The sequence below is a fragment of the Parasteatoda tepidariorum genome, chromosome 4, assembly GCF_982258835.1.
Source record: "Parasteatoda tepidariorum strain Cologne lab strain chromosome 4, Ptep-v5.0, whole genome shotgun sequence".
Lineage (NCBI taxonomy): Eukaryota > Metazoa > Arthropoda > Arachnida > Araneae > Theridiidae > Parasteatoda > Parasteatoda tepidariorum.
The window spans coordinates 40,446,210-40,464,376 of NC_141758.1; the positions used below are offsets into that span (position 1 = coordinate 40,446,210).

At 32.5% G+C, this 18,167-nt stretch overlaps 1 protein-coding gene across 1 annotated transcript; it reads right to left on the minus strand.

Annotated features, from left to right (window-relative positions):
• Positions 1-7,183: 7,183 nt before the first annotated feature.
• On the minus strand, positions 7,184-17,963 carry Fip1 (Factor interacting with poly(A) polymerase 1). Its single transcript, XM_016049720.4, has 5 exons — positions 17,790-17,963; positions 17,479-17,598; positions 13,348-13,677; positions 10,483-10,680; positions 7,184-8,192 (listed from the first exon to the last, which is right to left on the minus strand). The coding sequence occupies exons 1-5, from the start codon at positions 17,949-17,951 to the stop codon at positions 7,338-7,340; spliced, it is 1,665 nt and encodes a 554-aa protein (XP_015905206.1). The 5' UTR covers positions 17,952-17,963; the 3' UTR covers positions 7,184-7,337.
• Between the last annotated feature and the right edge of the window lie 204 nt (positions 17,964-18,167).

Below are 18,167 nucleotides of genomic sequence, written 5' to 3' on the forward strand. Positions count from 1 at the left end.
CAAAAAATTAATTAATGGTTTAATTAGTCATAAGTATTTAAATTTGTATTAATTAAAATAAATGGAGTTTTTTTTTCTTTTAATAACATATTTTTCTTTTTACATAAAATGTTAAAGAATTGAAGCATATTTTTTAATCTTCTTAAAAAATTTCTTAAACATTGAAAAATTAAAACTGCCGATTTTAAAACATCGGTCAAATACAGATTAACTTTACAGTTTTTACTTATTGACCCACAAAAAGGAGGCATTTTTAATAACATTTTGACAGAAAGACAGTTTCAAACGTTTTTTCTTTGTTTTGTACTCTAATTAATTTTTATAACGTCATTTATAGTTTTTGACTACTTTTATATCCATACCCTTCGTCAAAAAAAAAACAAAAAAAAACGTAAGTACGAAGTTTTAAGTAATGACAATCATTTAATATATATATGTATATATACTGAATCACTGTCAAAAATAAAGTAAAACAAGTATGAGCATTGCAGGGCACAAAGGGGTTAAAACGGGGGGTTAAAAATTACGCTTTCGAAATCCGTCGAATTTTAAGTAACCGTTCTTTAGAAATATTCAAACATCAAAACCAGTTTGATTGCCTAAGAAGACATAGAGGTGTTTTCAGTTACCACTTTTCAACTTCTGGGGCTATGAAACAGGTTTTGGTTTTTTCTGTCCCAATATCCTCATTAATCAATTCGTTAGATTTGGATAGCATTTTTTTCCTATCTAAACATTAATTTGCAATCCCTTACGGATATACTTTATTTTATTTCTAACAAGAATCCAAAAACCTATATTAATGTCGTTCATTACGAAACACTCAGTAGGACTAGAGGGAAGGAGAAAAAATCGTTTCCTCCTCATTCTGAGATTTCATGCATTTTAAGAGACCACTTTTGAATCTTGCCAAGGCCGATTGCACAGTCCTGGGGCCATTGCAAAACAGAAATAGGCCTGAACCCTTTGCAGCGTACCAGTTATGAATTGGTGAGAGAAGCGAAGTTGAAAGTAATTTACTTTTGTAGAGAGAGAGTGGATTGCCGAAGGAGTTAGCTCAACTGAGTTGGCGATCTGAAGATCACAACCATTTCTAGCAAGAGTATCTGTAATCTCATTACCGCGTACATCCCAACGTGCGAAGGAATCCAATGGAGGCATACTAATATCCTCAGGCATAGCTCGGAGAGATGTACTAGAAAATCCTAGTCAGGTTTATCATGCATTTTTGGCCAATTTTTTAGGTATTGGATGACAGTTTTTAAAGTCACTCAAGAGCCCACCCAGTAGCAATAATTTCTGACCTAAAGACTGAGCAAAAGTCAGAGTTACGGATACTAAATTTAGTTTCCTCCTCGCAGTTGCTGACGAAAACACCACTCCCAGCTCTACCGCCTTCAAATTTTCTACCATTCGTGTAGCCAAGGTCTCAAAAAGGATATTAATGACCTCTAGGGTCAACTGTTTTAGAAGTTCAGGATGATCATTCTGTTTACTCTAGCACGGGATTTCAAATCCTCATTGAAAATGATATTCTCAAATGATACCGTAGGAGGTAAACAACTAAAAGTCTATGAAACAATTTTAAAATTCATGAAACCATGTTTCTCCGTATGATCAAGTGGTGTGTATCTCTTTTAAACGCTGGTTGCTTGTCCAATTTTAAATATAGTTAGAAGTCCTATTAAGATCAAGAAGGCTCGTTAATATTTTAAAATATCTAACAGAGTTTATCTTAAATCTTGCAGTCAAAGGTAAAATGTGAGCCTCGCAAAGAGCAGCTTCACTTCGGCAGCTATTCCTTAATTCTGTGACAATTCTTGCTAAATTGAGTAGAACTCTATCTAAAATCTTTAAATTAGAGGTAGATGCCGCCTGAAAGATCTAGTTACCATACTAAAGAATGAGACGTACAAGAGCACTGTCAGTAACTTTAAGAGTGGAAGCATCAGCTTCCTAGTCTCTACCCGAAATATACTTCATGATCTGCGGCCTCTTTCTAGCCTTAACTGCCACATTTCTCTATATGTTTTCTACAGTTTATTTCATGGTTAATAGTAAAGCCTAGATAGACTGGATATTTGTCCCTATTCAACCCATTTGCAAAGTAGATCCCAGGGGAATAATTGTGAAGATGTCAATTCGTAGTAAAGATACAGCTGACGACTTAGAAGGATTGAAGTTTAACTGGTGGGAGTCTGAGAATTCAAGAACAGTCCCCAAAGATCAATTTAAAAGAGATTCCAAGTTGTTAATCTCAGCACCACAAAACTATTTTTGAGCCTCCTGGAGGCAGCTGTTGGTTGTGCAGGAGAAGATTTTCGATGATCTCGGGCGACGGGGTCTTTTGAACTTGTTGTTGGCTTTCCTACAACAGGGGAAAGAGTAAAAACAACAACAACACGTAACACATTGAAAACGAATTTCAATTTATACTTATAGAGGGTTAAAAACAGATATTTCAAAATTTTGACTGTAGAAATTTAGCTGAAAAAGTGGAAGAGATTCTGTTGTGTAAATGGTCTATATCATGTTATATCTAAATATCTATTATAAAGTGGAATCTTAACAAGGTAAATTACGGCAACCCAGGCCAATAGGGCCTTCCCAAGAATAAATATTTACATTTACAGCCGTCGTTGAACAACAGACCCAATTTCAGGTTTGAGACCATTAATGTTCAACTCCGTAGTCTTTTAATTATGAACCCAATCCAGAAAATAAGGATACTCCTGAATCTAGTACCGGGAGAAATTTGCCAGCGTGGAGGACTTTTTAATAGAACTAACACGCATTAGCATTACATGGAGAGGAAAACAACGAAAACCATCCATGGTTAGCCTGACGACAAGGAGATTTTAACCCATAATCCGTCTACCACTGAGAATAATTTACGTCAGCACTGTGGTCGGTTCAAGCCGGATGCAGAATTCATATCGACCAGCCATCGTGAATCCGGTTTACCTTATAGGAAGGAGAACGCTTTATTCCCTGAGCCATCACGGCTCTCTACGAAGCTATCCAGCAACGGCACTTAAGGACCAAGGAAAGCAGACTCAAAGGCACAAGGCCCCAAGTCACGCCCGAGTAAGAGCACCCCAAACGTCAACAAGCAAAGGTGTCAAAAAAGATCCCATCGCATCATCGCAAAGCTGCGGTGGCTAAAGGGTCGCAGACGACAACCAATCCGAGCTGACAGCCCAGAGCATTCACCACACCCCGACCCAGGAAACGGCCCTCCAGCTGGAAGGCCCATGATCCCTTGTTTATTAAGAAGAGTTATAAAAATCCAGCAAAAGATGGTTTCAAAGAACAGGAACTAAAATCGTAGCCGATTGAATATTGCCTGTGTTTGACTTACAAACAGTTGTTCCAGTGATCATTAACTGATACATCTCTGGATTCGCTCAATTGCTCTTTCGTAAACGATGCAGGATCGATAAAATGCTGATTCTGGTTTAAGTCCCAACAGTTGACACACGTGCTCTTGTGATCGAATGCTTTGTGTCCCACCTCGCCGCAGCTGGAGAAAGAGTTTTCGTGCTAGCAGTTTTCAGCTAGATGTCCCAGACGGTTGCACCAGTAGCAGCTGAGAGCACGTAGGTATTTCTTTGCGTGGCTTTTCAAGCGTCATAACCCAGTGTACTCCGTTTTTCTTTTTAATGAATTTGGAAGGAAACCTCCAGAAATTCGTCTTGGAAATATTTATTACTCTCTCTAAGGAGGTTTTCTAAACTTTCTTTTGTTAAAGACTCTTCAACCCTATAGATGATCACCCTAGGTCAGCAACCTATTGAAACGAAAGAGCCAAAAGTAACAAATTAAAAACTTTTCCAGTATTTAAAGAGCTACTAAAAATTTTCGATTTGATATTATAGTATTTCCTTATATAGTATATTTGATTTAAAATAACGGCTTTAAATACGAACTAATATTTATTCATATAAATATCAATGGGGGCTTTGCATGCCTTTTGAAATTCTAATTAAATCTGGCTTAAACTTGCTGTTTTAAGTTTCAAGCACAACTCTAGATTTTTATTTGCTAGTTCACTTCTAACTTAAAATATCGTCTGCACTTATTAATTAGTATATTACAGGTCACCCCTCCTACCATTAAGAATGGGGAAGATTAAGATCAAAAGTTATTTAGGGTGATCCGTTTTATTTTTCTTGGAGCATTTTGGATTGTAATATGCCGTTTTAATACAGAGACAAGAAAAAAAAAAAAGAAGTTCGAGAGATAAATATCTTACCAGTGAGGAATACACAGCTTTCTAATTCATGATGAGTTAAATATTTATAAATAAATGTTTTGTTTAGCAAGATGCATATTTTAATATAATTGTTTTTTCATTATGTGTTTCTTTTTGCTAAGGTTGTAAAGCCCCATAAAGTTTTCTCAAATGGCTACTTTCAACACATCAAATTTCTAGGCAGCAGTTGAAATTTCAGTCGACCTCACTATTCTGGTCGTCTGCAGAGCGACAAGCGTTTAACAATTGATATCTGAATCTTAGTTTTTTTTATTTGTCGTGCTTTCTGTACAATTTTTTACACCACTGTATCTTTTAATTTTGAAGTCAAATAGTTTTTAGAGCAGGAAGTGCTTACGATCGTATGGGGATAAAAACATAGCTATTGCGAGGAGTTCCATAGATTAGTCAGAAATCACGAACTTCTAATGACAAGCAATTTATTATAATTCAACGTTGTTCTGTTACTCGGAAAAACTAAGTAATACTAGAACCAACTCTTAAAGTAAATAACATCTGATTTCCTATTAAAAGATAATGGTAGTCATTTTGCTGATGTTGTGGGTGATGCAACGAGATACATTTTGTCTCAATTCATGTAATATTAAGATTAATCATCACACTTTCAATAAATCTTCGATGTCTCTAAATTAAAGGGGAGGGAAGGAAAAAAAAAATGCCGTAATTATCAAAAATCACCAATAGAATAATTATAACCGTCGTTGAACAACCGACAAAATTTTGACTCTTAATGTTTACTCCCAATCCAGAAGACTTGGGAACCCCTGTGGATTAAGCATTAATTATTTTATAATATCGTTGAACAGTCGACCCAATTTTTATGAGTTTATGTCTACTGATGTTCAACTCCGTAGCCTTGTAATTTTGAACCCAATCCATAATAAGGCAAATGAGCTCCTGGATCAAGTATTGAGAGAAATTCGTTATCGTGGAAGACTTCTTGATTGAACTTACCCTAATTTACGTTACATGAAGAGGAAAACCTCCCACTGTTAGCCTGGAGGCAAGGGGACTCTAACAAATGATCCGTCTACCACTGAGGATATTTCAAATTAGCACCGTGGTCGGTGCGGAATTAGTATCGTTCAGCCATCGCTGGGATTCGAACCCGGTTCACCTCATTGGAAGGCGGATGCTCTACTCCCTGAGCTACAGGACGACTTTTAACTTCCATTTGCGGTACCAGCTACCAGGGTTTCGACCCACGGTCTGGAGGCTAGAGTTCAATTACCTGAACCACCACCTATCCCATTAGAGCAATTATTATTATTTTTAACATGTGAAACATAACAAGAGAAAAAAAAAAAAACGTCAAAATAAGATCGTCGAAAATAGCAAAGTATATTGAAGTAGGCCATTCTAACATTGGATGGAAGGGAGCACACTATTCCCTCCCCTTAAACTTTTCAATGACATTCTATGCTGCCAGCCACAAAAATTGCAATTTCTATGTCCACGTGCCATAATTGCATTTATTTGTTTTGAATTTAAGCCGAAATATTTCTCACAGGGTTTAGTATATTTGTAAAAGACACATAGTAATATTTCAAATTTGATTTTAATTTTACCAGCTTACTGGAAAAATAATCTTTTATAACAATAAAAATGAATTGTCTTTTAAATTGCAGCTACCACCCCTATAGTTATAGTCAAGAATAAAACCTATATAAAAAGAGACGTGTGTCTGATTTTGTATTCTGTGACTGATTTTGTTGTTTGATTGATTCACTAATAATTATTAACAGTCCACAATTCATTGAGATTAGCATTTAGTACATGGAACAGGGTACCCCCCCTTTTTTCACTCACTGCTCTAGGATTCTTTTTTTAATTAGGTAGTCATTAATAGAGTAAAGCATGAACTGTTAAGGTATAATGTACTTTTAGTAAATCATAATCCAATCCAGGATATCTATTTTGATGCCTTTTCGATTAAATTTTATACACAATCTATTCTTCTGAAAAATTTTTACACGATGCAAGTGTTTGTAAAAAATATAACTTCCTTTAAACTGAATATTGCTAGTATGTAATTAAAAAACTTACAAGTAAAATATAAAACAAAAATTTGAAATTAATTTTTAAAAAGACAACAAATGAGGGCACACATTATTTTATATGTAAAATTAAAAAAAAAAAAGAGAACATTATTGAAGTAATTTTGTATAGTTGTATTGAGTTATTTTTTTATGAATGTTCTGTGAATTCTTCCTGTTCATTTAAACAAAAATTTGTAAATTCCATTTTTTGGTAAGAATTTTTTTTTTTTTTAATCATTTTTACTCCATTTGCTTTTTAAATGTACTATGCATTATTTTTGCAAAGGTTTTAATAAACAGTAATTAAACCGAAACCTGTATCAGTGTAAAGTAAAAACATAGTTTTAAAAATTAGGTAAAAAATTTTTTTAGAGAGAAGATTAATTTAAAGGTGAATTTACACGAGTTACTAGTGTCCTTTATCAATCATAACACTTTTGTATACAAATATTTTCTGACAAAAAATACTAGAAAACATTTGTATACATTGTAAAGAAAACATCTTTTAAAATTCTACAGCTTTGACCACAAAAATGTGTCTACCTTCTAGGAAAAAATAAAAAAAATTCTGAAGCAATTTTTCTTAAAAAAAAAAGAGCTGATATTTAAGCATTGGACTTCCCATGATTTGGGTGAAACTTTGACGACCTACAAAATATATTTTCACTTAAAATAATAAAAATATATCAAAGATATAAAAATATTCCCCCTATACTTTTTTATCTTAGAGAGCATTCTGAAAACTCTCTGACCTGCAAGGGATACTTTGCTAGTTTTGTTAATGAAATGTTAGAACTTGCAATGTATGGATAAAATTAGAAGAAAAAATTACAAAGTTGTTTTTTCACAAAAGAAGTCACAATAAAGATAAAATACTTAATAAAGTATAATATACAATTCCTTTTTTTTTAACATAAAAGCAATGAAAAAACAAAACAATACAAAACAAGAACTAAATTAAGTGTGGATATTTTTTTTTTTACATTTGCTAAACTAATTAAACAGAAAATGAAGAATTTTTCTTATTTAGTTTCTTCTTCTTCTTCATTCTCTGGTTGTGTTTGGCTCTCTGAACCCTCTTGAGTAGGATTGGCGGCATCATCTTTCTCGCGCTTGGTCTTCTTGTGCTTATGCCGGGAGGACGACGAATGGTGCTCTTCCTCATCTTCATGATGATGACGGCGACGAGATGATCTTTCCTTATGACGATCCTCTCTATCCTTATGATCTCTGTGTCTGCGATCTCGATCCCGTTCACGGCTGTCTCGATCACGATCCCTGTCTCTGTCCCTATCATAATGATCGCGGTCATACTCTCGGTCATAGCGGTCTTTGTCCCTACGGTCGCGATAATCTCGGTAACGCCTCCTATCATACTCATCTCTATCCCTTCTCTTATAATCATCTTCAGTTGTGGGAATGCGACCAGGAGGTCGATCACGACCCCTGTCATCCCAGTAATGCTCTCTATCCTTATCTCTATCCCTATCACGATTTCTATCTCGATCCCTGTCTCTTTCTCTGTCACGATCTCTATCACGATGAGGTGAATTAGTCCAGCTATGTTGGGATTCTGAGTTGTTGTCAAAATTGCGTGAGCTACCGGTAAAGAATTGTTCATCATATTGAGAATTGGAATCCACATTGACACCAGGTACGGGAGGTGGCGGCTGTGAAAAAATTGGATTGCCATACAAATCAGGAAAAGGTGGCACATGACCCGGTAAAGTGCCTGGTGGCGGTGGAATGTTAGGAGGGGGTATACCAGGTGGTAAACCAGGCGGAGGTACTGATAAATTTGGGGGTATAAATGGTGGTGGTAAATGTGTTGGAGGTAAACCTGGAGGCAATGATGTTCCTTCATAACTACCGATTACCTGCAAATGTAAAGGAAAACTTGTAAGTCACAAGAAATGAAAATTATCTTAAAAAAATATTGAGATGTTTTATTTTATCAACTAAAGTGTATTGCTTTCAAGAATAAATCAAATAAAACTGTAATGGTAAAAACAAAAACAAAAAAACACAATATAAATAATTTTGATGTTATCTTATGGTAATTTGGATTTTATAACTTAGATTCTTATATCCCTATATTACTTAGACTACTTGTCTGTTAACAAATTATTACAAAAGTAATATAACACTATAAAAAAGAAAAGAAAACAAATTCCAAACATAACTGGAAATAAAGCAAAAAGGGACTATAAGAATGTAAGAACTTGGATAATGCTAATTAATCATTGAAAAAAAAATCATAATTATTAACAAACAATGACATAAAGTAATCTCAATTTAACAAATCTCACTGCTACACAATGAAGAAATTTTTAAAGTCTGATTACAGTGATAAACCGCTTCTTCTTTTGTTCTGATTTTAAGTCAAATTTTTTTGTATCTTAGAAGTCTAATGAAACTTTAAATTTCGCAATGAAGAAAAGTGAAAATTCGTATTGTTTTGTCCTAGATTTAATTTCTACATTTGAATAAAAATAAATAGCTTTAATATTTATTGGCTGATTACCTTTACACATAATAATAATGAAAAAAATCTCTGTATAATAGTTGCTCACACAAAGCGATTCTTTCAAAATTGAGTTTTCCTGACACTCTTAACCAGATCAAAAATAACAAACATATAAGAGAAAAAAAAGTTTAATTTACATACAAATCAACCAAGATGTCTGATTTTTTTCAAAACATTAGATAATCCATTTAAATATGGAAAATTATAATTGCTAAATATCAGCGAAAAATTCTCAGATTACTTTAAGTTCACAAGTGATTTGAATATGATTACATCAAATTTTGAGTTACAAACAGGAAGAAATTAAAATCCTACTAAGTAAAAAAGCATTTGGACACAAAATAATAATTTTTGAATTAATATTTTACCAAGTATTTTTTTCTTTTTTTTACATAATTCAATCCTTAAACATAATTCAAAAATATTCAAAATAAATTATTCAAATAAGTTATATAGATTTTCAAATCCTGTATAAAATTTTATTTGTTTTAAATTTGAATTATTCTGAAAACAATAAGTGGATTTTATTTCTTTTAGTTTCTTTTCAATTTTCTTCAAGTGTTTAGGAAGAAATAGGTTTTTTCCTTAGGAAATGCCAACTACCAATATATTTATAAATTTTGTGACTTTCTAGCCCTTTGTCAAAGAATCTTTGAACTCCTCTTAAACCCCAGTTCACAATAGTAAAAGACCAAAGTATAGTGAAATCTCCAGAAAAGACAACCTCTATGCAGTGACCTCCTCAATTTATGACCACTTTTGGGATGCACTGAATTTTACACAGAATTTGTGTTGAAGAAAACACTTAAAAGAGACCATCAAAACCTCTCCCAGTGACCAGACTAACCTCTGCATAAAACACGAAAAAGGTCAAATAAGGTAACATTAAAAAATATTAAAAAAAGCATTAACAAAACAAATAAGTAGATTAAACTTGTATTCAAGTTATATGCACGAGGCTCTTATTTAGAGTGCTCTTTTTGACGATATCTGAAAGAGATTCAAAATTGGTAAACTTGTTTTTACACATAATTATATCAGTAGGGATAATTTTTATTGACGCTAAATTGTTTTTAAATCCGATTTACACAACGCAAACACAATTGGTATCTTCGCACCAAGAAAATAACTAAAATTAAAATTGTTAGCAAAAAATCATGTACCTTTGATAACATTTTCAAGTCAATGGAGGTAACCCCTAAGGGCAACCAACCTCCATCAATGACCATTTTACTGTGGAGAAGAGTGTGATTGTTCTCAAGAGGTATCACTGAACTGCCAACATAATCGGAAAAAGAATAAAGACATTCTATACTGTAATATACTGCTCCTATTTTTTACCCTCATTTAGCATACTCTTGATAATTGTGGGCCCAACTAAAAAATCCTGAAAATTTCTTGAGTAAAATCATTCAAAAAATTTATATCTTTATAAATTTAAATCATTGAAATTTTCAAAACATGATATTCTAAATGAATTATATGCAGCATATTTTAAATGAATAATTATGCGTAAGTTTACTTTTATCTCATTTGAATGCATAAAAAGTAATACCTGCATTAAAAAAAAAGGGAGATTAACCAAGAAAAATAAAATTAAGAGTTATAACAATAATGTTATCATCATTGAGGATCCATACCTGTATGACATTTTCCTTGGCATTGCCAGACCGCCTTGAGTTAGTAGCCCCACAAATGACATCAATACTTCCAGACATTCTTCTGCCAGGAGGAGGACCAGCTTTCTTAATTGCAGCACTTATGCCAGAGTATTTACTGTTTTCATTTACAGTAGCAATAGGAATTTGTTGATCTTTTCCAGGTATGATCTGCACCATCTAAATTTATATTATCCATAATTAGTGAAACTTCAAATGCTTAATTATAAAATGTACATTAATAAAAAGCTTTACAGAACACTTATATAAATCAAATTAAAAAAGAAACAATTATTAACATTTCTCAGATGATCATTTATAATCTTGGATAACTAACAGGAAAACTAGCCTTTAAAATACTTAAATATTGTAACTAGATGCAGTTAATACTCCTGTATGAAGCACATGCACAAATTTCTATGCTATATTTAATAATGAATATAGAGCAAAAAAGAGGACCACGCTGAATAACTTTCAATCTAATAATAGGATTTTCTATGACTCAAATTTCATGGCTCGAGGAGATGACCTTAAATATGCTAATTAATAAGTGCAGACTATATTTTAAGTTACTAAATCAGACACAAAAACTTAATTTCTAGTGGACAGATTCAGATTTCTGAACCCCAAAATATAGGGGGTAGCCGCAAACTGAAAATAGCATCACAATAGTTTGGATAGGAGAGCTTTGAAAAGTTTAAACCCGTTAATGTTAATTTTACTTTTTGCATATAACGCTAAATCTTGAGAACTTTTAAGCGAATTGAAAATTTTTTGCAGATGATTAAAATTAATTTATTCACAGAAAATTCTATGCAAAGAGTAACTTTCAGTAAATATTTACTATTTTTTATTAAAGAAAGGCTGAAAAATTTTTGAATTATAAGGTATAAAATTTTCTGCATAATTTTAAAGAATGTAATTTTACATGTCAAAATACAAAATTTGAGCAAAATCGGCTCCTGAGAAATTGAATTTTAAGTATTTCCCATTTTTGAACCATAAAGCAAACTTGAAAACAGTAGTAAGTGTTGAATTAGATATTGTAAAACTTACATCTAAAAACAAAAAATGTGCTAAGATTACGCACATTTACCAATATTTCATTTTGTGAGTGTCAATTTTTGTAAAATTTGATTAAATTTTTTCCACTCCAATTTTACACTATCCCACTTTGTGCGCTTTTTTTAAACACTACTCTGATGAGAAACGTAAAATTAGGGTTCCACTGTGTACATATATATTAGGGACGTAACGAATATTCGGTCATTATGCCAAACATTTGATTGATTGAATAATTGGCCAAATGTTCGGCAAAGAGTTTTTTGGAAAAGCATTTTTTTCAGTAGGAAATTTGACTAAATTTAATACAGAATAATTCGAAATTGCATTTTTTTAAATTTTTTATTATACATTAATAGAAATTGTTTTTACACATGTTAAGTTCTAAAACTTGTTAAATTATGTTCTGAAAGACAAATGGAAAAGCAAAATTTGAAGAATTGAGACTAGATTACTTTATACTGAGCCATGAGTATTGTATTGATATTTTCTTATTTTAATTTTATTAAGGCAAGTCAATTTCACCGTTTAATCATCATTTAACGTTTTAAAAATTGAGATTTTTTAAAATTTGTTTCATTTTCGCTGGGTTTTTTGTATTAACTACTGTGCAGCATTTTAACAGAATGTTTCTAGATTCTAATAGACTTTATTCTTTTGTCATTTTCTTCGTGTATGGTGAGAGAGATAACAGGTAACATAGAAAACTGTGATTCTCAACATTAAAATTACATTTCTGAACTGAAAAAGAAATATTTTTTAGCTTCTTTTAATAACGTCTTATCAGCATTTTTACTATGGCAACATTTTTCAAAGAGCATATCTAATGAATTCCTGGTCATTTTGTCTAAAAATACAGCAATATGAAAAAGTCAAATTGAGATTTTTAGCATGAAATCTTTAATATAAAAAGTAAGAATGCTTTTTTTTTGTTTCATTTAAAAATTAAGAAAGATTTATTTAAAAATGAAGAACAGTTTATATTGAATTTTTTCTTTTACAGATACTTTCTTTCTTATAGATATTTTCATAATGACCTGGTAATTAAGATGGTTCTCTTTTTCTTGAAAATACAGTAATTGGAAAACTGAGATGTTTAGCTTTAAAATTTTCTATCAAAAATTAAGATCTATTTTTATTTCTTTAGTTTTGCTTTTTTATATAATTTTTTATTGGTATTTTTATGATAGCACTGCATTTTCAAAAGCATTTTTGCAGTTGCTATCTCTTTTAATGTTTTATGGATAATTTCTATTCAGAAAATATTATTTTTAGCATTAAAATTTTAAGAATTTAGGCAAGATTTTATTTCTATTCCTCTTTCTTTTTCGCCTTTACAACCAGAGATTTGTTTCAATAGCTGTTAGTCAGTTTTTTTACTTATCCTAAATATATTTTTATTATCTCAATATCTAATTATTTTGAACATTTTTATTAAAGTTTATTTTCTTTTATCCCATACCATTAATGCAGTTAAACTTAGATTATTTTTAAATAATAACAACTAAACTTATTTATATCTAAAAAAATTAATATTAACTGAATATTTGGTAATTCAGCCAAATCACTATTATATATTAATTTAAAACATGTTCAATAAATAAATAAAGCTGTGGAAAAAAATTTAATCTACAAAATTAAACAAATAAATTAAATAAAAAGAATGAAGCTTACTTTAAAAAATTAATATTAACATTACAAAACTTAAGTTTGCTTATTCAATGTTTTATACTAAATCATAAATGGAACAAGCATTTTAAAAGTTATCATTATCAAATAGCATACCTTTGGAGCGGCATGGTTATCAACACGCAATTTACGCTGTTTTTCACAATAAGCTTTCCATGTATCTTCATTAAATCCATAATTAAAATAATCAGTAATATCAGCACCAGGCTTTCTCCATGGCTTGTCTTCAATAGTATCTAAGTTGAATTCATACAAAGAAACTCCATTGATGAGACCAACAGTATCCAAATCAATTCCTTTAGTTTTTCCTCCTGCTATACCAGCACCACTGCTGAATGCTCCTCCCCTCTTAATGTTAAGATTCACAGGAGTTCCACCATAAGGATAAACTGAAGAAGGTTCAGTATTTATATCACCAATAGTAACCTATAGAAAAAGAAAGTAAATGTTTAAAAGACAGCACATAAATAATTTAATTTTCAAAACATAGAATGATTCCCAAAAATCAAGTTTATAAAGAGCAGTGTAAAATGATTTTAGCTGAAGAAAACTCAAACCTGTGATTAGAATTCTAACTACATAGAGCGAAGGATGATCTGTTAATACTATGATTTTGTATAATTTAGTTAATGATCTTTCTGGTATCCCACCGTTGCCAAACATTTAGAATTCAATTCTAATTTAATCTTCTGCACCTTGAGGTACCTATGAAACCTCCTGTTACAACTCATTATAACTTGAAACTTTCACACCAAAATCACAATATATATATTTCACATAAACACTGAATTTTTGGCAATCCATACGAAGGAAACTGAACATGTTTGTTGTTCCGACTGCTCACATCAGTGGGGGTTTAAGGATCAGCAGTGAATGGACTGCAATCAAAGAACTTTAATCTTTTGTTCCAAGTATGGCAACAGAGGAGGATAATTGAGTTAAGTAAATAAGTCTGGCAGAGTTGAAAGTGAAGTATCTCAAAGTGCAGGTTGATTTTCAAGGTAGTTGGAATGGTGTGCCTTTTTTTATGAAAAAGGGATTGTAGTTGATTCAACAAATAATAATTATATTCATTACAATTTTATTATGAATTGATTAGCAATAGCACTTCATTATTCAAGGCTTTATTGAAAAGCAGATATAAATATTTTGTAAGAAATACTATGGGAAATGTCCCATGTGGTGCAGGTAATCAGTGAATTTTTCATTTCAAGTACAGATTAATAAATATTGTGAGTATATTTGTGTTAATTTCAGTCTCCTTTCTTATTGTAATGAGTTAATGTATTTCATCCATGTAGTTTTATTAAAGAGTAGATATTTTTTTTATTCTAGAGAATTTTGATTTATGTATTTGTACTTATCTATACAAATTAATTTATTTATTTTGCATATGTTGTGGTGGAATAATGAAATTTTTATTCATAATATACTAGTATTGAAGTAAATTATTCAAAGATAAATTTTTTTAGAAATTGATACTTCAGCTCATATGCAAAAAATAAGCATTATGTATTGATAATGCAATATATTGATAAATAATACACTGCTGGACAATTGATAAGGACGGATCACAAATTGCAATGTAACATAACATTAAGCGAGACATGAGGCCTAGTAGGATAAAATATAGTTGCCACACTGTTCAGATATTAGAATAAAGAATATTCATTGTTTTGGAAAGTACAAAAGCTATGAAACACCTGAAAGAAAAAAAATGTTCATTTGATGCTGCGTACGAAAAAATGGAACAATGCATCTAAATGTCAGCAGGCAACTTGAAGAAAGGTGTCAGTACGGATATGTCCACCGTTGAGTGTGATGCAACATTCTACACGTCGTATCATACTTTGCACAACATTATCCAGCAGCTGTTGAGGCAATTTATCCCATTCCTCTGTCAGTGCACGGATGAGGGTGTTCTCGTTTGTCGAAGGATAGTTTCGACCAGCAAGTTGCCTCCCCAAAGCATCCCAAATATTTTCAATGGGGTTTGGATCTGGAGAACGTGATGGCCATACGAGGCGTTGAATACCCTCGCTGTCTAGACAGTCCTGAACAGCGAGTGTTCAGTGACATGTTGCGTTGTCGTCCATAAAAACAAATTTATCACCGACAGCACCACGGTAAAGACGAACATGAGGAAGTAGAACTTCATCCATGTATCGTTGGCCCGTCATTCCCCCTTTCGCAACCACATGTAGGCGCGTGCGGCCATTGATCATGATGCCGGCCCACACCATGACACTGCATGTCGGATATCGGTTCCTTTCCTGGATATTTTCTGGGCGATAACCAGTACCACTCTCGCGCCAGATCAGTTGGCGTCTACAATCCGATGACAGACTGAACCTACTCTCATCTGAGAATAGTACGCATGCCCAGTCCTGTTCAGTCCAATTGTGATGCTCACGACACCATTGCAAACGGGCAGTACGGTGCTGTCTGGTCAATGGGACACACACAACAGGTCTGCGGGCGTATGGTCCTCCTCCCCTCAAACGTCTGGCAACAGTTTTTCGGGAGATCTGCTTTACTGTGGCAGCAAGAAACTGATTTGCCACCTGCTGAGCTGTGGTGCGCCTGTTCCTTTTTGCTGATAGGACGATGTATCTGTCTTCTGCAGGCGTCATACTTCTAACACGACCTCCCCCGTGCAGCCTATTACACATTCCAGTAGTTTAAAATGATTTCCACAGCCGTGAAACAACGCTGTGAGCGATGTCGAACTCCCTGGCAACATGTGTTATTTTTCACCCTTCTTCGATCTTTCCCATAATTCGGCCACGCTTAAAATCATCTAAGTAATATCGGGAAGACATGCCGAAAATTTCAAGTTCGTCAACTAAATCTTTCCTGTAAAACTTTGACTTGAAACAACAACGCTCCACACGCGTCAAAACCTTTTAAGCTCTTATCAGCGCTATCACGAGATAAACAGACGTGGAAAAAAAATTTGCATACACATATCTCTTCTTACTATATCCTGCACTTATTCTAATTTTCCACATTTTGCTTCCTTTCATTTTGTGGTTGCTATGGATGATAGCGTTATCCGTCCTTAGCAATTGTCCAGCAGTGTATTATTCTTAAATGCTTTATTTATTTCAGATTTTTTACAAAAACCAAAAAAAAAAGAAGGAAAGCTCACACAATGAATATGAATACTTTAAGGTTTATTACGTAATTGACCACCACATGAAGTAGTCTGATTTGCCACCCCCTCACACCTGTTTCTTATCTTCTTTCTTTTGTTATCTTTTTCACATTTCTTTCTCTGTCCCTATTGATTTAATCATTTTGCATCTGTTTGTCTCTTTACTTCTCAACTATTATTTAGACACTGAGTAAGGTTCTTGTTTATAGAACGAATTTATACATTTTTGCTTTATTCAATTTTTGTTTTAATTTTTTGTTTACATTGCTTCAAGTGACAGGATGTACACACAAAAATGAATAAAATAATGAAACAAGCTTCAAAACATATTGGACCAAAAGGCTAATAGTATATCAATATCTTGCTATCATGAAGTCAGTTCCATGCAACGTTTTACAGCAAAACTGAAAGCGTAAAATATATTGATATTAATCACAGAAGCTCTATCACGAATGGTGCAAGCAAATATGTAGCTGATCTTGTGAGAAAAAAAAAACAAAAAAAAAAAACAGAAAATTCTATAAGTATGCTCAACTTTACATAGTGATTAAAATAATACATAGTTATTAAGATTCACAAACTCAAATATTGACAACAGCAAACTCAGGAGAATTAAGAGCACTTTATTTCAGAATTAAATAACGGTATAATTACATTGTTACTCATAAACAACCCCCCCCCCCAAAAAAAAAAATACTAGGTAAAGTAACTAATGTCTTTAAGACAATATGACATGGATTTTGGGGAGATTTCCGCATCGTGATCTGCCACACCAACTAAAATCGCCATATAGATTTTAAACTACCAATAATTTTTTAAAAGAAACATGTAAATGCTTGCTCGAGGGTGTCTACTAGTTATACCTTTGGAGTTGGGCCCTTTTTGTAATTTTTGTGTTTGTTTCATGCGGGCCGTTGCCCGGAAGTTGCCAAGACTTAGCAATTATTCTGCCACAGCTCACGATACGGAAATCTTCCCAGTATTTTCATGCAAATAACTTTTTCAATGAAAATAATGATTTTTTTTCTGTTAAAAGTAACAAAGCAGTTAAGCAATTTTATTGGACATACCTGGACATCATCATCCGAGTCTTCATCTTCATCCGAATCTTTTTCTTCATCATTCTCTTTCGACTTTTGATCATCATCAGGTAAAATAATATCATTATCGCCAGAACCCGGTGGCTTCGGCTAATAAACAAAGACACGATTAGAAAAATTTGCAAAGTAAATCAATTCTAATAAAATTAAGTACTTGCAGAAGAAAATCAGAATACAAAAAAATGAAGATATTTTCTTAATCTAAGCAAGATAGGAATTATTTTAAATAAAGAAGTGTAACTAAACACAATCTCAGAGAGCAAATTGCATTATAAAGTTACTTCAAGGTCTCCATTAGTAGTGATTGAATTTTCTTCTCCAGGAACTAATTCTTCTGTTGCTCGATCAAATATAGCATTTATTTCTTCTTTACGTTGTTCCTCAGAGTTATTATCGCCATATAACCAAGCATCATCATCATCTGTGAGTGCATCTGTCGCCATCTTTTTTCGAGTGATCAAAAGTTATTAGTTGCCATTCATTTAAAAATAATGTTTTTCTCGTTGTTGTAGTAAGATTTATAAGGTAATAAGTTTTGCGCTTTAACCTAACTCTTTTACAATACACATGATTCTGATTTTGTTTTATAAGACAGTTTCTCGGATTACAACAATAATTTTTGAGACTTTATTTCATAATAGAAATTAAATTAAGCATAC